Source organism: Pelecanus crispus, chromosome 11 (genome assembly GCF_030463565.1).
Source record: "Pelecanus crispus isolate bPelCri1 chromosome 11, bPelCri1.pri, whole genome shotgun sequence".
NCBI classification, from domain to species: Eukaryota; Metazoa; Chordata; class Aves; order Pelecaniformes; family Pelecanidae; genus Pelecanus; species Pelecanus crispus.
Window position 1 is genome coordinate 23,743,826 of NC_134653.1, and position 23,243 is coordinate 23,767,068.

The 23,243-nt window shown below is 49.0% G+C and overlaps 1 protein-coding gene across 17 annotated transcripts; it reads right to left on the bottom strand.

The window, feature by feature from the left end:
• Positions 1-222: 222 nt before the first annotated feature.
• EWSR1 (EWS RNA binding protein 1) lies at positions 223-22,870 on the bottom strand. 17 transcript variants are annotated; one of them, XM_075719257.1, is made up of 18 exons: positions 22,842-22,870; positions 19,658-19,694; positions 19,357-19,408; positions 16,851-16,974; positions 16,369-16,386; positions 11,141-11,327; positions 9,610-9,777; positions 8,646-8,860; positions 7,934-8,114; positions 5,074-5,108; positions 4,514-4,546; positions 3,491-3,609; positions 2,757-2,886; positions 2,202-2,324; positions 1,925-2,084; positions 1,418-1,515; positions 630-903; positions 223-426 (listed from the first exon to the last, which is right to left on the bottom strand). In XM_075719257.1, exons 1-18 carry the CDS (start codon positions 22,852-22,854, stop codon positions 387-389), a joined length of 2,007 nt encoding a protein of 668 aa, XP_075575372.1. In that variant the 5' UTR covers positions 22,855-22,870; the 3' UTR covers positions 223-386. The 17 variants fall into 17 exon arrangements, with proteins under 17 accessions (XP_075575372.1, XP_075575374.1, XP_075575371.1 ...); XM_075719259.1 differs by lacking the exon at positions 16,369-16,386 and having other exon boundaries at positions 1,469-1,515; XM_075719256.1 differs by lacking the exon at positions 16,369-16,386.
• Between the last annotated feature and the right edge of the window lie 373 nt (positions 22,871-23,243).

Here is a 23,243-nt window from a genome sequence, read left to right on the forward strand (position 1 = left end):
GGCCAGAAGTGGTACGGTTATAAACATCGGGAATTTTATTTTAAAAAACCATCACAACCATTAACATCGTTACAGTTCGGCGCCGCCGCGGGGTCTGCGCACAGCATGCTCACGACAAGGGGGGTGTGGGATTAGTTTTTGTTAAACAACCGTTTTCAAGGGGGGGGGGGGGGGCGGGGGGGGGGGAGCAAAAAAATGATAACTCGGCACGCTACCGTTGAACTTGGTTTTAATGTTTCTCCACAAACGGTGAAAAATACTAAAGTACAGACAAGGAATAATCATAATGTTGTGGCCAACATTATAAATATGGAATTATAAATTTAAAACATTTTCTGGTTTAAAAAATAAATCTGGTAGTAAATGCAGCTCTGCGGGGTGCGTCTCTAGTAGGGCCGGTCTCTGCGCTCCTGGCGGTGCTCACCCCTGCGAGCGGAGGGAGAGGCCGGGTCAGTCAGGGCACCCCGGGGCCCCTCCCGCGCCCACCGCCCAACCCCGGCCCGGGCAGGAGCGGGGCCCCGCCGCCCCCGTCCCCCTTCCCGGAGGCCAAGGTGCCTCCAGCTTGCGCGCCAAGGCTTGCCCCCTCCCCAGCAGAGCCTCGGCCCCCCACCCGCTCTCTCCGCACGTACTTGTCCATCTTCCCTGGTCCTCCACGCCGTCCGCCTCTGCCTCCGCCTCCCATCTGTTCCATCAGGGGTCCCGGGGGGCCCCCAGGTCCTCCTCCTCCTCCTCGCCGCCCGCCTCCTCCATAGCCACCTCGATCCATACCCCGGCCTCCTCTGAATCCACCTCTGTCTCCACCACGGCCACCTCTGAACATGCCACCGGGTCCCCCACGGTCCATGAGGCCGCCTCCTCGCCCACCTCTCATCCCCCCGGGGCCGCCTCTACCGCGGTCTCCGCCTGGGAGAGAGGAGAAGATGCTCAGCGCACTCCAAGGGGAGAGCTGGCCCACTCCGGACACTCCTCCGGCCTGTCAAACCCTGCCCAGATGAACCCGGCACATCCAGCTCCGACACTACAAATGGGAGAAGATCCAGGAGCAGTTGGGAACCCCAAGGGCAACCAATGCTGCAGGGGAGCGCAGCAAGCACACCTCACCAAACAAGAGCCAGGAGAGGCAGGGCTCGTTAAGAGGGTGCTGCCTAATGAGGTGAAAGTGGTGTTTTGGGGAACTGAAGTGCTGAAGACAGCCCCAGGGAAGAGCCTCGGCAGGTCAAGAAGAGCTGGAAAGCATGGGAGGAACGGAAGGCAGAGCGGACCCAGCCTCCGTTTCGCAGCCCAGGGAGGGATGATGCCCCAGTAGCTCTCGGGGCTGGAAACGGCCGCTCCCTGAGCAGCCCCGAGCCAGGCTGGGAGCAGCTCGCTGGAAACCCGGGTGCCTCCAGCCTCGCCGTCAGCTCTACCACACACATACCTGGAGGGGGGAAAGGGGGTGGAAGAAACCCTTCTGGTTTGGGAGCCTTGCACTGGTTGCACTCCGTTCTCCAGGCAAAGTTCTGGTTTCCACATCCCCTGGGTAAAAACACTGGTTAGCAAAGAGCAGGAAGGCATTCCTGGCTAAATAACACTCAGAAGTGCTGCTGGGCCCTTAACGGGAGAGCACGAGGTGAGGAGACACCGGCTGCTCCGCAGGACCTGGAGCACGCCCGCCGGGCTGCTCGTCCATCCAGCCACAGCCCCCCAGGCAGCAACACCGGCCCTCCCTCCCTGCTCTGGATGGAGAAAGGAACTTCCTCGGAAGGCCCAGGCAGTTATTTTAGGAAAGGCCTATTTATCCTGGCCAGCACCTTGGACAAAAGGGCCTGTGTGGCGTTCGGAGATGAGACGGCTGTTGTCACTGGGCGGGAGCGACTACAGAGGTGCCAGGCTCACATGGAGCCGCTGTGATGCATGGAAGATGCGGGCAGCGTGGGACACTTACGGATTGGGACACTGCCAGTCGCCAGCTCGGTGCTGGACGCTCCCGCCGGAGGGGTTTCCCCTCGATCCCCGCGGTCCCCTCGAGGAGAAGCCACCCCTGTCTCCACCTCTGCCTCCCATCCGGCCCATGGGGCCGCTCGGGCCGCCAGGCCCCCCCGGACCTGCAAGGAAGGCTCCGTTAATCCCAGGAGGCACTGGCCACGGCTGGAGGACAGGGCGCAGCTGGGCAGGCACTGCACCTCCGGCTGTGCCCTTCGGGGGGGCGGGGGGGACGTTACCTCCGCGGAGCGGGGGAGGCATTCCCCGCTGCTCACGTGGGGGCATCCCACCTCGCATGCTGTTCATCGGGCCCTTCTTCCGCGCGAGGGTAACTTTGAGCTTGCTCCCCTGGAAATCCTTCCCTAGGAGGAATGCAAGGGCAAGAACATCACTTTGTGCTGCCGGTGTCTGCCGCTCACCGGACCCTGGTACCACACACATCTTCCCACAGGACACACAACTGCACCGAGTCGTTAATCACAGGGAAAATTTTACCTAAGTGTCAAAGACAGCAGAAGGGCAAAATTCCACCCATGGGACTGAGATAAACTCCCACTACAGGAGGTAACAGAAGCCCAGGCAACCGAGGACAACCACAACCCAGCACCACGCTTACCTGTTCCAGTTAAAACCAGGAACAACTTAGGCAAAAGCTTGACTGCCTAGAGCTAGCCTTAAATGCCTACGATCCTCCACGCAGCGAGGACAGAAATGCTGACTTCAGCTGGACAAGAATTTAGTTCTGAAATCGAGAACAAAGCGATTCCATCCCAAAAGACACCCCGCATACTCACCATCAAACCATTCGACAGCTGTTTTGGCAGTAGATGGGTCATCGTAAGATACGGTGGCATCTCCTTTTGGTTTGCCAGTTTCTTTGTCGATGTAGAGGTTTATCATAGGCTGCCCGGTCCTCTTGTTCATCTAGCAGGACAGAAAAATGTCACATCTCCCCATAAGCTGAGCAGAGATTTACTCTCTGCTTTTGACTTGCGACAACCAAGTCTCTTCGGCAACTTCGTGGCAGAAGAAAGGGCCCCTCTGGCTTACTGTGGGCAGCAGCTAGTGCCCAGACAACCTCCCAAACAAAGGAACTGCCCCAGAGCAGCGCTGCCTGGCCCAGCTGGCCTCTCCCGTGTGCACCTGGCAGTGCAAGAACTGAGCTGCAGCCTCCCTGCATCCTCCTCCGCTCTCCCCACCACCCTGACCCCTCATGCTGTCACACATCCCACCAGCAGCAGATCCACAGAGGCACGCTTCCACCACGGCTGTAAGAGCTGGCGCTTCCGCCAGTCCAATCATGCTGTTGAGGGACAAATCCTGCAAAGGTTCTTTGGGAAAGCCTGAGCTACAGGTCAGCGCCAGGCTGTGATCACCCTACTGCCCAACCAGCCAGAGACCTGCCAGCTCCTGGAAACAAAGGGCTACATGGAGCCGAACAACGTGCAGGCAGGGAGGACATGGGCAATCCCTTTCCCCCACGCCCTGCCAGCTGGAGGCTGACCTGCGCACATGTGTTCCTTCTCACCTTGACAACACCGCACTGTTTGAAGAAGTCTGCCAGATCCTCCAGGGTCACATTATCATTGAGTCCCTGCACATAAACTGAAGTGTTGTCTGAGTCCTCATCTGGGTCCATAGGTGGGCCTAGGAGATAATTCATGGTGTCATTGCAGGGAGAGGAAAGGCACCGATACAACACAGTGGAGTACTTTTCATCACGTCATCCCCTCAGCCAGTTGTGGCTTCGCTGTCTATGAGCGTATTTACGAAGTGACCTGAAAACCCAGGCACCGAGAGCGGCGAGGCTCCACCACCTCCTCCACGCAGGCAGGCAGGCAGCACTGCGCTGCACCCCGCTGCTGAGCGCCTGCCCAGATGGGGAGCTGGCCTGCCTCCCGCCGGCCGCTTCTCCTGCCGCGGCCAGACACCCACACCCACCCAGCGTGAGGAGAACCGCGTGGTTAAACCGCTTGGTTATAATGGGAGACATCTGAGATGAGACGCGAGGAAGACCTCCGTGTCCTCTGGGCTCCCACACACGGACATCCACTCCCCCTCACTGCGCTAACCCCCCCTTTCCGCAGCAACGTGCCGGTCCTGGAAGGCTGACACATAACTTCCAGACACGCCTGTGCAACAGGAAGGAAAGAGCTGCACGGCAACAGGCCAGGGGTGGCACAGGAGGAGGCTACTGGACCAGCACACACAAGCTCCAGGCTAAGGCTGCCTGAAATGGGCTTTCTGAACCAAACAGCTGCAGAGCAGCTCTCCCAAAAGCCCCCCCTCGCTCCGGTGGCGAAGGGCAAGCGTCTCACAAACACGTGCAGTTTTCTACCAGTCCAGCTGTTCTGATGAATCGGGAATCAAGAAATAAATGAAATGGCCAGAAGGAGACTGCAAATGGCAGAGCATCCTCATGCTCCTACAGAAGGGCATGCCATGGGGCTCCATCCCCCGTGGCTACAGCCCTCAGCCGGAGCAGAGAACAAGCACAGAAGTCTCAGTTTCATGAGCTCGGGAGAGAGTCCGAGCAGTTATTAGCAATTACCTAAATCAAGGTCCGGTCCTTCTTCCATGTGTCCTGCCAGTCGGGAAAGAATCATAAGAAGCTGTGTTAGTGCACGCCTTGCAGGCTGAAGAACCAACACACACAATACTATCTACTTATAACCACCATTCGATGGCGCTGGTTAAACTCAAATTGACCTGCATTGCAAAAACATCAGCAATGCACCTTTTACTTGGTGATCGGTTTGCTATTTTTAGCAGCCTTTCAAACCATTAACCACTATTACACTTTCTTTTTTAATGCTTTACCAGGCCAATCAGTTTTATGTTCATTAATAAAAAGTTACTTTATAAAAAATTTATTAAATCCAAACCATTTATTTTCCCCAAATTACAGAAGTGGTTGCTCAATTCTTCCAAGTTACCCTGTGTCCTGTAACCGCATACCCCTAGGCATTGCCGGCAGTACCCATTACAGTCTTGTTGCATATGTCATTTTAACCACTTAAACTAATAAAAATTACACTTTGTTCTAAAAACTGACTGCAATTTTTTTTTTTTTTTTTTTAACACTATCCATTGTAATGCTCAAAAACTTACCACCAGGCTTATTGAAGCCACCTCGCTCTCCAGCGCTGCTGGGGGGATAAACGAAGAAATGAAGGCCTTTCCCTTTACAAAGCCAGTACCGCTCTGAGCCTCTGCGGCTCACTGGGAAGAAGGGCACTGGCTAAACATCTCCAAACAATGCATCTGTCTCTCTCTCTCTCATCTCGGCACTATGCCTTTCTTCAGGGCAGCTCGCTCAAATTTCCTTTACATATACGCAACCTCGCTTGTCTGGTTTTAGACACCACTTTGCTGTCGGTACCCTTGTGTTACTTGTATGGGTATTATCAGTGCAATACTTGGCAAAAAATGTTTTCGAGCATTATAAATTGGGCTTTTGCTTCAGAGAAATTGTGAGGTCGTTCACTGGTCAACTCCCTCCCCTCTGTGTGTACATAAAGGTGCACCCTCAGCCTCTCGCAGCACGAGAGCGAAACGAGCCCGCGGGTCCCTGACATTAACAGTTAAAAAGGTAGGAGACAACCATACGCGATACCTACAACACAGTTCAGATGACATTTCCGCTAAAAACCTCGGTATAAAGCCATACATTCAGGTCGCTACTGAATTTAACAAGTCTCTGTGGAGGGAGAACTTACAGAATACAGCGGGGGCTCGAAGGCCTGGGGTGCAGCTTTGTGGACACAGACCAGAACGGAAGATTTCGGCACATGCCAATGCAAACTCATGGCCACAGCTTTTGTCAAAAGCTTTGGCTGAAGCATTCAGCTAAGACTGCTTTCAAGCGCTGGTTAATTAGGAAAATGCCACCTGAAAAGGATTTTGAAGTTTCTTGCTCTTTTTGGAGAGACAAAAAGCTGTTTGGAAGAGGACGAGCAGAGGAGGGAGAGCACTGCCTATTTTCTAGCAAGTATTGCACCTCTAATACTGGAAAAAAAAAAGTTGTCAATACACAGTTTCAAGCTGTTGCATGCAGCTTTGCCTCCTTTTGTTAAAGTACACACCATTTACGTAATGTCTCTCTTTTTAAACATATACGTTTACACTTTTTAACGTTACACAATTCTAAAGTAGTATACCTCCTCTGGTTTTATTACCAAACAACAAGTATTCAGTTACCAAAGTTACAGAAGGATTCCATTTATACAATGAATACATTTGGTTAAAAATATTCTATGTATATTTTTCCTCTCCATATGGACACCGTGTCTAGTCCCACTTTTCATTATGCTGCCGGCTGAGTACTGAGTACGGGTACTTTTTAAGTATTGAAGTGTATACAAGGCTCTCACTTTGTAACCTGTAGCATATAAATGCGACAAAGCATGTTAAAAAGTTTCCATGTTTAACAGCCAATGAAAATATAAAATAATTGAGTCAATGAAAAAGGGCACGTTAATAACATCGAGCTCCTTACCTGCCGGAGACACTGAAATCCATCACCACAGCATGATAAGAAGGGCCGAGTTCCCCTACCTGCCCCTTGGCGTTCATAGGAAGGCCGCCTTTTCTATGGACAGCAGAAAGTCTACGTCCATAAAGCAGGGGACCCTTTGTAATGGTCTAGTCAGGTGGAAATCACTACGCACGCAATTTAAGCTCAGATCAGGGAGTGAAATCAGAGACAGATGACATATCTTTTGCATGAGAAGCTCCGAAGGGGCTAGAAATTTTAAGATGTGATGATAGACATTTCAAGTGTCTACATCTACTTTAAACCATTAGAGATAAATACATCATGGGTGAAATCTTTATGCAGAACCACGGAACTCTGTTCCACTCGAGCCAATTCAAGCCAGATGTGTTCCAACACAAGCCAGTGTTTTTCTTCTATTTCCACACACCGGTAGTTGTATTTCTCCGATAAAGATTTCATGCCACTTCATTTCGACAGAGCTATGCAGAATGGGACTATCGATTGCCAAACTCTGGTTGCCACCAGGCTGTAAAACACCTTCACAAGTTGCCTATCGAGGAGAAGCTGCAGTTCCGGCTGCCCTGCCAAGTACCAGGGCTAGCACCGTGCATCCCATGCCACATCCCCAGTGTGCACCTAGGGACACTCTGCATAGCTCTGAACTATGTGTGAAGGGATGGAACACACACAAAGCCGCATCTTCCTTCTCTTAGGAGCCTGTGGGATTAGTTCTCCTTCCTCACTGCTATCAAAACAAACATCACAGACAGGGAGACACGCTGCTGACCTGAAGGCATAGGTTTACCAAACCAGATTTTGCCATCAGTTAGCATGGCCAAACTGATTTAGACCACCTGAAAGCTCCAAGAGGGAGCAGTCCTGGGAGCCCATCCAGATCTCTTTACTTTCTCGGGGTCTTTCTTCACACTCCAACCAAGCTCTGAGTGTTCTGGCCACTCAGAGTCATGGCTTCGACAGCAGCAATCTGCCCCAGGCATACACTTACAGACGTAGCTCCGCGTGCTACTGCTAAGGTGAAGAGGCTGACGGCATAACACGGGGCTGACACGAGGCTTCTGCCTTGTACATACCTGAACTGTCAAGATCCCCACTACTGAGGCACAGGGAGTGACTCCTGGACCTGGCGGAAGGTTTGTGTGTGTTCGATCCAGAGTTACTGTTAAACCCCACAGAGGATTTCACCTCTGCGCGACCACGAAGGGAGCTGAAAGTTCCAGGTTTAGCAACACCCCTATTTCCCCCCGGGGCCCAATCAGCTGCAGGACAAAAAATAAACAGATCCTGCTCCTATTTCCCCTAGGATAATATTTCCATGGATTAGAAGCAATGCTGCTACAGAGATGTTTTCCATGGAAGTACCGTTGGGAATGTCAACCTTTCAGTCCCTTCTTTCCATTTCAAATCCTATGGGTAAAACAGAATTAGATAAAAGGAGAAAAGATTTGCTCTTACCCCATTCCACCGCGTCCTCCTCCCCGCCCACCTCTGCTCATGCCTCCGCGATCATATCCCCCTCTTCCCCTGCCCCGGCTATCAGGGCCGCTCATATTCCGGTTCTCTCCTGGGCCTGAAAAGCCTCCAGATTCCTGTCCGTATACGTTCATGCTGCTAGGATGGTCCTGACGGAATGAGCCTGAGAAAGTTTGTAACAAACAGGTTAGGGAGCTGCAGACAAGAGTGGGTCGAAGCTGCCTGTCCCCTTTCTAAGCCCTTTTACCTGCCTTCAGCACCAACCACTTGCTACTGAGCTTACAGCAACAGCGTTAATTTAAGGAGAGATGCGCCACTTTCCGTTTGCAGAATCAAGTTTTACCTTAGGCCCTACCAGTATGATTTCTGCAGAACTGCCACCTGGCCAAACAGAACTAATCACACCAAGCCTTGCCCACTCCAGCCACAACAGTATTTTGTGCTGCTGTGTTTTTCAACCACCCGTTCACCTTTGCCACGCTGAGGGGAGAATCACAATTTGCCACTGCAGCAGGCAAGCTGTTTTTCACTGAGAAAGGGCAAAACCCAGCTACAGTATGCTCTCCCTTCAACACAGCTGCAAGCTTTAGACCCAAAGTAACGCTGAGCCTCTTTCAGAGACAGCCCACCCTGCAAGGACAAGGGAGACTGACCCTTTCCTCCACAACCACGCAGCTCTGCTAAGCACACTCACTCTGTTGGCCGTAACTGCTGCTCTGCTGGCTGTACTGGCTTGGGGCCTGGCTGTAGGATCCCGTCTGGGGCGGGTAGCTAGTCGGCGGCGGCTGCTGCCCGTAGCTGCTTTGCTGGCCATAGCTAGTCTGTTGTCCGTAGGTGCTCTGTTGCCCGTAGGTGCTCTGCTGGGAGTAAGTGCTCTGATCGTAACTGCTTGGCTGTGTGGAGGAATAGCTGGAAGACAAAAGCATTGAAAAGATGGAAAGATGAGCCAATTCACTGGCAATGAGCATCAGACTGCAGAAGTGGCTCACACTAGAAGGTAATGCAATTATAAGCCATATGTACTATTGTAAACCATTTAAAAAGGTGAAGTCATCCTATGGAGGCTAGTCTGGTGGCAGGAGACAAAATAAACCTGGCAGACTGCTAAAAGCAAAATCCATGCAACTGTTCAAAACTTACTGATACCTCTAGAAAGAGGCAGAAGTGTCAGGGCAAAAATCAGTGGCAATGCAAGTAACAGTCTCCCTTTCTGCCTTGGTACTGAAATATTTTCAGCTGATGGATAATAAAACAGTCCCCCCTCATGCACCTCAGGCTTTGAGAATTTCAAAACATACACTTTAGAAGTCAGCAGAAGATGACACCTGAGGGGAAGAGGTGAGACCCTTCTCAAAGCCATGTGTAAGGAGGCAGCAAAAGGTCACTATAACACACTCCATATCTAGGAAAATTCCTTAAAAACGTGTCATCGTTACACCTTGCTACTGCAGGTGTGTACGCAGAGACACATATGCAATCATAGCTGCATCTTCCCTACGACAAGTACACCAACAAGAACCACACCTCCCTCCACCCAAGACACCAAACCTCCTTCTACATCTGTTTGTTCAAAATCCCTTGAGAAAAACCCTTTTGCCCAAGCTAACCTCAAAGTTCCCACGCCAGCTGCATGAGGCTTAGCCTGCTGGGAGAGTTACCTGGTAGGAGGATAGGAGGGAGGCGCAGTGACCGGCTGCATAGGGTAGCTGGCAGGCACCTGAGGATAGCTGTAGTTGCTCTGTCCATAGCCTAGGCTGGGCTGGCTGTAGCCTGTTGTACTCGATTGTGGCTGGCTGGTCTCTGCTGGTTTGCTGCCATCCTGGGGTCTACGGAGCAATATTGAACACGAAGGAAACATTGGTGCAACCCCCCACCTCTGGTAGCAGTGAAGGCGCTCAGATCCCCCCCCAAGCCAGAAGGGCACTACCTATTTCTTTGGGTAGCGTTACAAGCTGGCACCGCACCTGTGTCACTCTGGCAGCAGCTAATATATGCTCATTAAACACTAAACATTTTAGCACCTGCCAACTGGGTATTTGCACACTCCCCTGCCATCAGGAAAGGCCTGGGCAGCACCCTGAACAGAGGGCACAGAGTACTACGGCTTCTGTTCACCAGCTGTGTTATGAAACCAAAGGCGAGGGATTTAGACTTTGGCTCTAGAAATTGAGCCGAGGATGTGATACGGCCAGGAAAGCGGTCAGCAGCACTGCCCCTCCACTAGCTGGTTTTGCACAACGCTTGGAAACGATTAGCTCAAAAGCAGCCAGAAATGTTGTCAGTTAAATGCACCATTGTTTGGTTTAGAATCCAGAGCAAGCAGATATTGCCCCATACACGTTATCCAATGAAAGGGAAAGGATGTTGGGGGTTGGAATAGATGACCTTTAAAGGTCCCTTCCAACCCAAACTATCCTATGATTCTATGTTTAGTGCTAACTCTCGAGGCCTGAAAATAAAGAGAACCCTTTGCATGTGACTCGCATGTTCCCTCCTTTTATATTTGTCCCATACTGTTTATAATCTCTAAGTGTTTATCAGAGCGGAATAAAAAGAGTTAAGCTACTTTTGTTGTACAAGCTGGGAAAAAGTTATTTTAAATGATGCCAGGATTCATACTCACAAGTGTAATCTGACAGATATGGACAGAGCTGTGCCAAGCTCTGCCTTTCCTTACTGGAATGGTTGCTACAAACCATCAGGTAAATGAACAAAGCAGTTTTTACTCACTACTAAACAAGTTTCCATTATGTATGCTAAATCTTTCATATCCGGAGCAAACAATTAAACTAAATATACTACTGACAGTGCCCAGACACAAGAGATTTAAAAAGAAATTGTCTACAGCATGTGCATCTACTCCACAAGTCACAGCATCCTGCCTGACCCTATGACTCAGGATCAGATCAGACTGGTCCATTTTCTGTTCTACATCGTGAGTCAAGAGCCCATTTTTGCTGCTTGGTTGATCTCCTCATCTCCCAGTAACAGCGCTGACTCACCGTGCCAGAGCAGAACCCACCTACATGGCTTCCCCCAGCCCTGAAGCACGATGGGATCGGATGCAGCAAGAGCAAAGCTCAAGCACAACAGGCAGAGAAAAGGCGTAAGCAAAACCAGTTCAGCTGGCGGTGTGCTGGGGCTCTCTGCAACAGCAGAGCAAACACAGCCTTAGGAACCAGATGTTACCTTGCGGGAGCGGATGCTGCTGGCTGCTGCCCGTAGGCTGGGTAGGCGGGCTGGGTGCCGTAAGCGGACGGTGCTGCGTAGGAAGCCTGGGTGGTGGTAACCGTAGCAGTGTTAGTATCGTAGGTGGCTGTGCCGTACCCCTGGACGGGCTGACTGTACACTGGGGGGGCAGTCGGGGTGGTATAACCTAGAAGAGATGACAGCCTCATCAGATTAGTTTGGCAACCTTCAGTCATAATGTTTCAGACTATTGTGCTTCTGTTGACAGTTTACCAGACCTTGGGTACAGCACCGATTTTACCACTGCAAAAATATCACAGATAACCCGAAAATGATGAACTAACCCATGCCGCCACTTTGCCTTCCCTGGAGAAACCCCCTGCCCTGGGAAGCCTCAGCCTACAGCCCCAGCTCTACCCTTACCATCCAAAAACCACACTCTGAGGAGCTTTCTGGAAGCCACCCTTCAATCGGTATCCAAAGGCTGTTTGTTTACAGCTACTGAAGCTCACAGCTAATGTAATAAAATGCACACGGGGCAAGCTGAGGCATGCAGCGTCTTCTGAACACAGGAGGACTAAACAAAGCTCTTGTTAGCCCTAAAGTAAAAGAAATCCAATCAATTTAAGAAGTATGGTCCCATCCTTTCAGCTTTTTTGAAAACTAAAAGCACAAAATGGCACCAGGCTGACTTGGCAAGTCTTTTTGAGCCATTTATGAAGTCTTATTTTAAATCAGTAATTCTGGAAACAAAAGAAAAGAACTTTACATTTGCTTTAACTTAAGAGAATGGTCAAAAAAGACACATAAAGTAGCTCCTGATGTTTTAGGTACCTTCGCCTTTCTTAGAATTTCAGTTTGTTTTAGGTAGAAAGCTTAGAGATCATACATTTATTTATGAACAATTTTACAAGAATATCCAAGATCCCAAAACAGCTCCATTTAAATTAGTCTTTCCAGCAGCCGCTGCTGTATAATTTAGCTGACCATTTGGCTTGTCACAAAGGTGAACTATAAACCCAGCATTAACACGGTGGCTTTTTATATTTAAGAACCTTGCGAGCAGGTTTTCAATTTATGAAACGGAGACTTACATGAAAAAAGACCAATTAAAAGCTTTGTTAGCAAAAGCTGACTTACTCAAAATATAAAACATCGATTGCCAAAGAGCAGCCAACTGGTCTCAGTCTTACTGATGTGATCTTAATTGCATCAATTAAGATAACAGCTTCTCCATCGCTTCTTATTTTTAATAAACATAGGACATTTGCGACATACTCTTCCTTCTAATTATACAGCATGTTAGGCAAATTGCGCTGTAGCTTTTTATTTCAATTCCCTAATTTCCAGCAGAATACAGCATGCCCTCCTGAAGCACCGCAGCCACGGTACCTCCACATCTTGCTGTCCCTCCTACAAAATCAGGACCCTTCCCAATGGCTCTCTGAATCAGCAAGTAAAGAGGAAGAGAAGTGAGAGGAGGAAGTTTGCGCAGCACATTAGTTAAAAAAAAAAAAAAACAAACCACTTTAGCTTTCTGTCCCAAGTAACGCCCTTGTGTTTTCTGGTTAGCCTCAGGATCCTGATGAAGGGGACACAAGCCTGTCCACTCTTGTCACCTGCAACAGCTAGCCTAAAAGCCCCTGCCCACTCCCACAAGCCTCATTCCTCCTGTCCTAGGCGCCCCACGCTTGCCACGCTACCACCCTCCTGCTGAACACCACAGGCTGGCTTCCATTTTGCAGGGCTGCCAACCTGCAAACACGAAAGCAAGAGAGTAAGCTTGTCTCCTACCAGGAAATAACTTGCACAAATCACTAGCAAATCAGTATTCATGGTCATTATTCCTTTTTGCTGAGAAGTTTTCTGAAAAGCAAAGTCCTCTTCTGAGTGTTGCTGAGCAGGGTGAATGGGATGAGGCCAAACAGGATTTATCCTGGGTTTATTATCCTCATTCTAATGAGCATGATTTTTAGAGCCTCGGACTAATTTATACAGTCCAAACACTTATATGTCAGCTACCACAGCATTTCCATAGCAAGCACCAACACCAGAAGTTGAAGGAATCTTTATTTGAACTGGCGAAAGCCTGACCACTTACTAAAAAAGCCTGCTGTTTGCATAAGTACAGTCTGCAGTAAGTGCCGCTGAAGCCACAGCCTTGCCCTAGGCTGTTCTTGTCAGACTCAGAGCCACAGGATGGTCCTTCCACATCTGGGCCCCCTTTCTCAGTACTGTTACTGGCAGCACTAACCTCTCACATCACGCAAGCGAGCAGATTTTCTAACACCTGGCTCTGCACAGTCAACAGAATAAAAGGGAGGGGAAAAAAAATCCTGAATTTTAATGCTTTGGCCCTAGATGGAGCATTTCCCTTGTGCAAGTGTGCTCAGCAGGAAGGGTTTGTGCCAAAGAAAGAAAAGGCAGTGATTTAACATCCCACTGGTCTAAATTTTCATTTCAACAGTTAGTTTAGGTACTCTGAAAATCCTCAAGAGCTGTATTTTTGAGGGGGGCATTTACATTACATCACTTCTGTCTCCTCCCCCCACCAGTTAGTAAGATAAACGGCGAGTCTGCAGAACAGATACTGTAAGAAAAAGGTAACAGAAGAACTTTGATAACCTGCTTAAGAAGTCCAGTCATGTGGCTCAGTTTCCTCTCAAAGTATCCAAGCCTGCAAGCAAAGCCCTTATTGAAGTCTAGGAATTCTTCGGGCAGAGAAGAGGCTTGGTCCTCAAAGAACATCAACTGAAAATACTGGATTCAAAGAGATTTATTCTGAAATAAGCAGGCTTCACGTCACCTAGCATCAGTTTTTGAAGGCTTCTCTCTGATGCAAGCAGTATTAAAAGGCACCCACGGGGTCTGAGTGCCCAAAGAGAGCTGACTCCTGTCTGGCCTGCATATCTTCTACCAGTGAGGGTCTGGAGAAGGGGACACAGACGCTACCCTCTCTCTGCTCTATTTTGGTGTAACAGATTATTGTGGTAGCCAAGACAGCTATGGCTGTGTTCATTTCAAATTCTAAATACATTAGAAACTTAAAATATACATAACCCTAAATTCCACAGGTAAAAAGAGAAGTGGAGGCTAGCTGTCTTTAGAGAGTAATTCCCGTGTAGCTACTTAAAGGAGATTCATACTTGAACACTTGAAATGATGTCTTTGCCCCCAGATGACATTTTTAGAAAGCCAATAACCCTAGCAGATGCAGCTCTTTATTTACTCCTGTAATTCATGCTTATACACCGCGGTGATTAAAGACCAAACCATGACCACAGATCTGATGGTGCTGATTAATCTCCTAATCCAGTTGCCATCCGGGGAGTGGCACAGGAGCCCACAGGCTCCCAAACCCCTCTTCTCCATAGCAAGCCAGTAAGATGACTCCAAGACACCTTTTCCTACAGCTCCGGGGAGGGAAAAAGCACAACCTGGGTGGTAACTCTCACCTCGGGCGGCCCAGGAGTCAGTGCAAGGCTGGATGGCAGAGTGCTCGGGACGGAGAGGTCCCCAGGCAGGCTAAAACAGCCCTCATCTGAGGCTCCGAGGCGATGCAGGGAAACCGTCTCTGCCATTCTTGCAGAGTCCCGAGAGGGTGTATCTGCACAGGATGTGAATTTCCCTGACCACAACAGCATCTTACCCAAAAACCAGGCTGGTAAGACAAAAAAAGGCACTCTGCTTTTAAGTAATTGCAGACCTCCCTCTGCTACAAAAAGGCAATGCCTAGTAAAAAAAAATTGAGATTCAACCGTAAAAACTGCATGTCTCTTAGGGTATAAAGATGTATGCCACAGGCAACACCCCAGGCTTTATTTAGTATGAAAGGCAGAGACCGAGAGAGCGAGACAGGCTTTAAGCACTATCAGTCTCATTTGCACAGCTCTGGCTCCTCAAGGAGAGGCAGGTGTAGGAAGAATAAATACAACCTGGCACTCTGCCTGGAGAATAACATCAACAGTTCTGCCACAGACCAATGCTATGCGGATTGAGGCAAATCGTACTTGAAGGTCTGATATGATCTTTTCTTTGTCCACTTTTTGAGTTTTCTTTTTTTTTTTTTTGATGAAAAGAAAAAGAAGCTTTTTGCCTACAAAAAAGCAGCTGTGCAGGAAAGGTGACTTAATATTATTATTCCGCCAGCAAATATACTCTTAAGGGACAAGCAAAAACATAAACAGTGCAGCTTCCTGTGACCCCTGCGGGACTGGAGTCCATAGCAAGGATTAATGGACTCAAACATTTCTAAGAAAGTAATTTTTGAAGTCCACAAATCCTTTTTTTGCTGCCAATTTATGTCCATATACTTTTAAATGAAAGGAAAAGAACCTGCAGATAACCCACCGCAACACTGGCTAAAGGGTACTGGCTCTTATTCTGCAGGACATGCGCTAACTGCCAGGCAGAAATTTGCCTCATCCATGTAAAGATATTCAATATTTTAAGTGCTGTATAACTGGATAGACTACAGGACAACGTTTCCTCTCCACCTCTTCCTTGTGAAGCATTCCCCAATGGCTTCTGTGGCCAGATACCCCACTGCCTGTCTGTCCTGGTATTCCCTTGCTTTGGGAAGGATTTAAGAAAGCTCCCACTCTAATAGACATGTATAACGTCTCTCATAGCAAAGAATGAATCTGCAGAAAATGGCACCAAGGCATTACTTTGGAGAAAAATCCATCTTCTTTTTCAAAATCTCCTGAATATTCAGTCCAAATACACCAGAACTGAATTATGTCTCAATAGTTTCTTTCGGACATTAAGACACTAGTACGTACAAAACTCCAGTTCAAAGAGCACACACTGGAATAGTTTACAGCGCATTAACGAACATGTGACATATGTGTCTGCACTGGAAATCCAAAGACAACATGGAACATGCAAAGGTGGCAGTCAGGACATCTGGATATGTCCAACCATGCTGTTTACCCTTTAGGAAAAGGTAGGACAATGGGGTTAGATTCACCCAAAACGTCTCGGCATGGCTGTCATTAGCGCTCAGGAAGTTTCATCCATAAAGTACACCACTCAGAGACTTTACAGAGATGTGGAGATGACAAACAGCATTGCAGCCTAGCAAATTCTTACTGTCATTGTGTGTGTGCACTCTGATGCTGGACATCTTTAGCACTAAAATCAAGTGACACCTAAAGGGTTAACACCACAAGTTTAGACAGGATGAGAGAGCATTTTCCATGCAAGAGTGAGCAGGATAGTCAAACCTGTACTGGTTCCTTCTACTGTGGGAAGCACAAGACAAAAAGTAGAGGGTACACTATCAGAACAGGCATCCATCACTTCCACTTATTTGATTTTCAGGCAACCGAAGTGCTGAGGACACCAGTTCTCAAGAGCAGCCAGAGTACACGCTCCCAGGGAGCGCTGCTGCGCAGCTCATGTTTGCTTTGCTCTAAGCACAGTACACTCTGCAGCCATGCTTAGTCCCACAGCATGAACCAGCACCCAAAACATGCCCTGAAAAATTAAACGGGCATGTTTGTTTACTCCTTCTCAGCCCACTCACATCGTCGCATCATTTTAAACCACCCTTCGCTCAAGGCAGGTTCTTGAGGAAGGAAGCCCTTTCCACATCAGAGCTGCCCAGAGGCATTTAGTACGGTTTCGGCCGGAGTTCCCCAATGCAGACTTGAGCTCAACCCTCTCCCTTGGATAAGTCAAGCCTTGCAGGCACGGGGGCTCTTACCGGTAGGAGGCTGCCCGTAGGACGTTGCGTACGCAGTCTGCCCGTATGTCGCAGTTGTCTGGGGCTGTGTGTAGCTGACATCGGTGGGTTGTCCGTAGGTTCCGTAACTCTGTTGCCCATATGTCTGCTCCAAAGATGATACAAATTTAATTCATGAACAGAAGTGACTCATGGGCGTTGCAGAGATACACACAGACTGTTTCAGTGATGTACACAGACTGGGGGATCTGTGTTACCTGATGTACTGAAAGCAATCAGAGTCAAGCCAAGATTACTGTGAAAGTTTGGGCGCTACTGCAAATTTCAGTTCAGATCTGTAATGAAGTTACAAACGCAGTTTTTCAATGCCAGGACCAGAGGGGCAGCCTCTTACATTTTCACAACACACCTCTGCTCTACATAAAGGAAAACATGAGAGCATCCAGCTCCTCATAATTGCCTGAGCACCCATCAACACTCACAGGTACCTCCCGAGGGCTAACCTGAAACACAGGGAGTGGGACTACTCAGAGGGCAGAACTGTGCAAAGGAAAACAAGTCAGTTACTTCAGCATAAAACTGCTTTAGCGTTCACTAGAAGAAACCTACTTAAGGTTTCAATGAAGTTATTCTGAATATCCTTCATGTCCATCGGCCAATAGTTTGAAAAATAGGAGTTTATGTAGGCATCCAAGGATGGGAGCAGCAGGAACATCCAAAGGCGTGTCATCACCAAACTATCCCAGTTACAGTTACTCCGGTCCCGGTGCATTTGCATTCAGCGAGAGATCAGCTCTCAACTTGCACCTTCCCTGGAGCTCATTTTCAAGTCTAGACTATCACTAAATGACCGCTTCTGCCCATTGTCTGGCTCAAAACTGAAGACAGCACCACAAAGCAAGTCATCAGCCGTGGTGATCCGATGGTCAGCGCAGCATGGCTGGATTAGTGCAGAGCTCCCGGCGCTGCAGTTTTACCAGCTAAACAGCTACCTCAGCCCCGTGCCATGGACCAGCCAGCTCAAACTTCAGGCACCAACCAATGTCCAACAGCTTTGTGCCGTCAGCAGTTTGGTTTAGGATAAAACTCTAGTTACAGCTCAAGAAGTGACACGCAGACACCCTTGATGCCCAGATTCTCAAAGGGATTTACTGACTCCTGTGGGAGCCTGGAACTTAAACACCTTTTGGGATCTAAGCCTGTGTTACTCGTGAACCAGCCTCCCTGAACTCAAGCCACAGCTCTTAACCAGGACTAGAAAAGCCTTGAACCAGACTGAATATGTCACTGTCTGTAGAATCATACATCAAGAGGCAGGAAATGTTGGCAGGCAGCCTCCCATGGCCATTTGCCTACAGCTGGGTTCAGTTGGTTAGTTGTTTTAGTATCATGCTAGAGGATGTTGTTGAGGCCTTCTGTTCTTACACTTGCCAGTCTGCTTACAGTTGTCCTTCCGTGTAACCTGCACATTTGGGAGCAGTTCTTGCAATTGTTCATCTCAAAATACTTATCCAAAATAAAAGTTACCGTCACCTTTATTTAAGCCGACCCAAATGCCAAGACTGAAACTGTGCTCCTCCTGTAACACTGGCATTTTTCACAAAGGGCCTTCTTACCCTGCCATAGGAACAAGTGAGTGCGGTACTCAAGCAGCCTCACCTGCCTTGGACTGGCTAGCACAGGCAGCAGCAGGCAGCGTGGCACAGGTCGCCTGAGCAGGCACAGGAAGGTAGCTCCTGCTCAGCCCTGCAGCACCAAAGCCAAGCTGTTGCCACAACCAGAATTAACCAATTTAAAGCTGCTCAATAACGCTCCAAAATGACAATGGGGTGGTTTTTATCTCCATAATACAGACATACTCTCGGGTGGCAGGATTTTCCCTTCAAAAACCTCTCTGGAGAGGTGAAGGAAAATTAACCTACGCTACTTTTTGAGGACAAAATTTTACCTCTGAAACGGTAAACATACATACTTGGAGTGTGTATACAAATATGCTTTTAGTAACTTGTGTTCTAAGGATTAAAAATAAGCATGGTTTAATTCAACTCTTAAAGATCATCAACATTTTGCAGTCTAGCCAACTGAGAGTATTAACAGCTTTAGCAACAATACCTCCATGAAAAAATCTATTCCCTCCTCCTACTTTGACCAACTGCTGCAATCTCACAAATGGCAATTTCCTCCCCCCCTTTTTTTTTTAGGTTTTTTTCTCCTACACTGCTGAGTAAAACACCCACCAACATGGCAGTGTCAAACGTACACTGAGAATTAGGCTTTTATAGTATCTCAACAACAACCACCTTAGGCTTGCATATATTAACAAAGAAGGGGTCTGTTGAGGCTCCTTCACGTTTAGGCTGTTTTCACTTTAAGAAAGACGTTTGGGCTGTGTGGGAAGCTACAAGACAACTTTTAATGACAGATTTTGATGTTGCTGCTCAGCATTTTTCGTGGCTGGCAGAGCCCCGTGTAGTTTACTGGAAGACACGTGATTCAGCAGCAATTATAAAACCATCCTGTGTTTTACCTGGGTGGTCTGTGCATATCCTTGAGCTGGCTGAGGTGCATATGCGCTGTAGCTGTAAAATGAATTTAAAGACATTTATAATGCATCCCTGTATTTCTGACTGGTGCAAAACACGTATCACAAGACAATTTTCACATATCCAAATGATTTCTGCTGAAATACTATGGCAATACAAAATCTAAAAGCTAAAGGAAAACCATAGGATTTACAAACATACCCGAGTTAAGACTAAACCACAATTATTATATACTTATATGACATCTTTTTAAAACAGAGAGGATAAGACCATAATGCTACTTACCCCTGCTGAGCTGCAGCTTGGCTATAGGTACTATAATCTACAAAAGAAGGAAAAAAAAAAAAAGAAAAAAAGGTTGACAAAGGCTTAACAAAATTAACAGTGTAAGAGCACAGCAGCTGGAATTTCCTCCTGCAGCTTGAAAGAACTGCTATAAACCGCTGGAAATCCAGTTTCAAAAGAGTGTAAGGTAAATGCACTTTTTCAGTCTTTTTGAAGGAAACAAAACCTCTCTTCCCTTCATTGTTACTGCTGTTTGCAGCAGCAACTTTGATCTCAAATGACCCTACTTTAATTTAACTGCCACCCTGGATGACACCCAAGGGGGCTGGCAGGAGGGTGTTTTGTTTTGGAACAAAAGAAACACTGGGGCTGACACTTACAAACCCCCCACCCTGGTTTCAAAGGGCCAGGTTGCAAACTTTCGGGTCTGTAGAAACTACCACACTTCACTCTTTCTACTTAACTTTCAAGGACACAAACAAATGGCTGGAAAGTTCTAACACTCGTCCCCTAGCAGGGTTTGAGATGGGCAGCTAGCAGTAATTCCTTTCTCAAAGCCCAGATCCACACCAATACCCTGGTTTAGAGGAGAACTGAAATCCTGAAAATCCAAGCAGAAAAGTCTACGCTGAACTGGTTTGCTGGCAGGAATGGAAAAATGTGTCCACATGACAATTACAAGGCTATATTTGAAATGATTACAGCCCCTAAATGCACACTTTCCCTCAAAGTCACCAAGCAACTCTAGTTCCCATCCAAACTTCTAGAGTGAACGATGAATTCATCACTCAGACCAGACCTTGCCAGCCAGATTCCAGCTCTCCTAGGACCAAAAAAGTCCCGAGGACAGAGATCAGAAATGAGTCCAGACCTTGCTTGCATTTGCTGCTCAGGCCATGGCGTCTGACTGAGCTGGAGGCAGAAGCTAGACGCTAGTAAAGCTTCTCTCAGGCAGAGCCAGATAGTCCTGTGCAGGAAGAGGTTTCAGTATTTCTATCATGACTGCACCTTGGGATATGCTGATCTCAGTTAGAAAACTTAACTAATTAATTTAAAGAACCCAGCTGACAACTTCCTACAGCCTTCAGTTATCCCTAGCTTGTAAGGACTGCTTTAACGCCTTCATCACTTTGTTCACAACTGAAGGTGATGGAGCACCAGGAACAATTTTGAAAATACTCTTTTCATACACCAGAACTTCCTGTTTCTTGAGGCCATGGATTCACCCCTAATAAAGCTTTCCTCTCCTCCTCCAAACCCCTCTATCTGAGCTTACAGCTTTTCCCCCTTTGCACTTCCCTCCGCTGATGCCAGAGCTCAGACCCTGGGGTGCGTGTTGATGGACAAGGAAAGGAAGTGCTGTGACTCTGGTAGTGATTTTTGACAGATATTACTTACTTCAACCTTGCATCAGAGTGCAGGAATCAGTACAAGTACACAAGGAAGACGACTGAAACATCACGCACAGTAAAAAGATGCTGAACTGCTATGCAAAGGCTTCCACGCTCCTGAGACGCACCGCACAAGTTGTTAAACTACTCTGGCACCGCTCCCGCTTTCCTTACAGGTTGTCATGTTTAATATTGAAAAATCTAGCTTGTTAAATTCAGGGTCGCTGCTCTTTTTTTTCAGTGTCTATGTGGCTCTAAGCTCTGCTAAATCCTGAATGTTAAAAACCATTAACGTCCATTCCCCCCAATCCATCTTTCCTCTCCCACTGCCTCCATGTACCAGCACCCCTCCATCCTCCCCTACATCTTGCCATATACCCTCCTCCAGCCCTGCCTTCTCTTTCCCAAGCCTGTTCACCCTCCAGCCACTGAAACCATTTAACAATGCTCCTCATTTAATTCTCATTTTCTGCACCCCATTGGGTTACCACAGTCCTCCAGGCTGTTAAAAGATGGCCAGGCTGCTGAGCACAGGCCTCCCCAACCTTCATCCCTCACTGGTAGACCCGCAGCAACCTACCACCCTCCCAAAGAGCTGCTGAGGCCTTGACGACAGAGTCTTCAATTAAACACCCATCATACATCCCTTCTTACAGCCTTCCCCCAGTCCTACCTAGACAAGACATTTTCCCCTTTGTAGGATTTAAATCCAGGTGTTGAATTTGCAATTTGTCTCTGGTAATCCCTCTCTCCTAATTTGTTTGAATTTAGATTAACACAAAACGTTAAAAAAATATTATGGTTCATTTAGTTAAAACCATCTCCGGGCCTTTATTTCCAGTGGGAAATTAATCTTCATCCTTCTACTTCACAAGGCTCAAGAGCACAATAGTGCAGCCGAAAATAGCAGCTCCCATGGAAGAACATTTCCATGTATTAAGCGGAAAGACAGCTGTATTTTTAAACCCCATTTTGACAATTCCACTGGCACATATTTCTTTAGTAACATTTTTTTTTTTTTAAAAAATCTCTCCAAGGTGATATTAGTCATATTCCCTCAGACCCCATGGCTTATGACATTTTCCGCTGCAGAGAGGTCCGACCTTCAGCTGTTGAGCTTTAAGGCTACTTTAGGGCTGATGCTGCCGTGGTTGATTAAGTCTCAGTTTTGACCTATTTGCACCCAGTGGGAGACCTCGTGTAAAAGCACGTTTCCTTCTATGATGCTTCACTTGTTTTATTCAAACAAATTTCATTTGCACCAGAAACCATCCTGAATAGCCACCAGAAAGGCCGAAAGCATAGAGGAAGCCTTCAGTAAGGACAGTGATCTCCTGAAAGAGCACAACTCAAAGAAGCTTCTAGGGCTGGAGCACCCAGGATCCACTATTGTAAACAACCCTTCAACAAATATCTCGGAGAGCGAATCTGGGCACTGCAATGGCAGGGAGGCACCAGAGGCTCCCCGCCACCGCGGGGAGAGCGCTGCTGCGGGGAAACGAGACGAGACGGGCCGGGTGGGGGCCGGGACGGCCACGAAGCCCGCAGCCCAGCCGGGAGGGAGCCCGCTGCCCCGCCCCGCCGTGACAGGGCCGCGGCCCGGCCCCGAAGCGCTCCCCCCGCCCCGCTCCCCTCAGCCCGGGCGGCCCCGGGGCGCCGCCGGTGGCCCCAGCCCCAGGCACAGCCCGTCCTGACGGGCGCCGGTGCAGGAGGCCGGTTCCGCTTCAGCCGCTCCCGCCGAGGCGGCCCCCGCGGAGGCCCCGGGCCGGCCCGACCCCCCCGGCCCCGCTCACCCGTCGACGCCATTTTCTCGCCTTCCTCCTCCGCGCTCCCAACGTCCGGCCGCCGCTGCCGCCCCGCACTGCGCATGCGCTGCCCGGCCTCCGTGGGCCGTACCACGGAGGTGGCGGGGGGGACCCGCGGGCGGCCGCGCACCGAGGGCTCCCCTCGCCCCGCCCCGCCGCCCTCCCGGCGGTCTCTACCCTCCGCGGAGAACCTGGACCGCCCCGCGCCGCGGCGGCCGCCGCTCGGGAGGGCAGCTGTCCCGCCGCGCTGGGCGCTCCCCCCCGTCGGGCCGCGGGATGGTACGGCCCGCGGCCGTTAGGGACCGTCGCGCAAGAGCCGTTCGGGCCGGGAGGCGGAGCGGGGGAGGCGGGGGGCGCGGCTGCGGCGCGTGATGTCATCGCCGGGCGTCA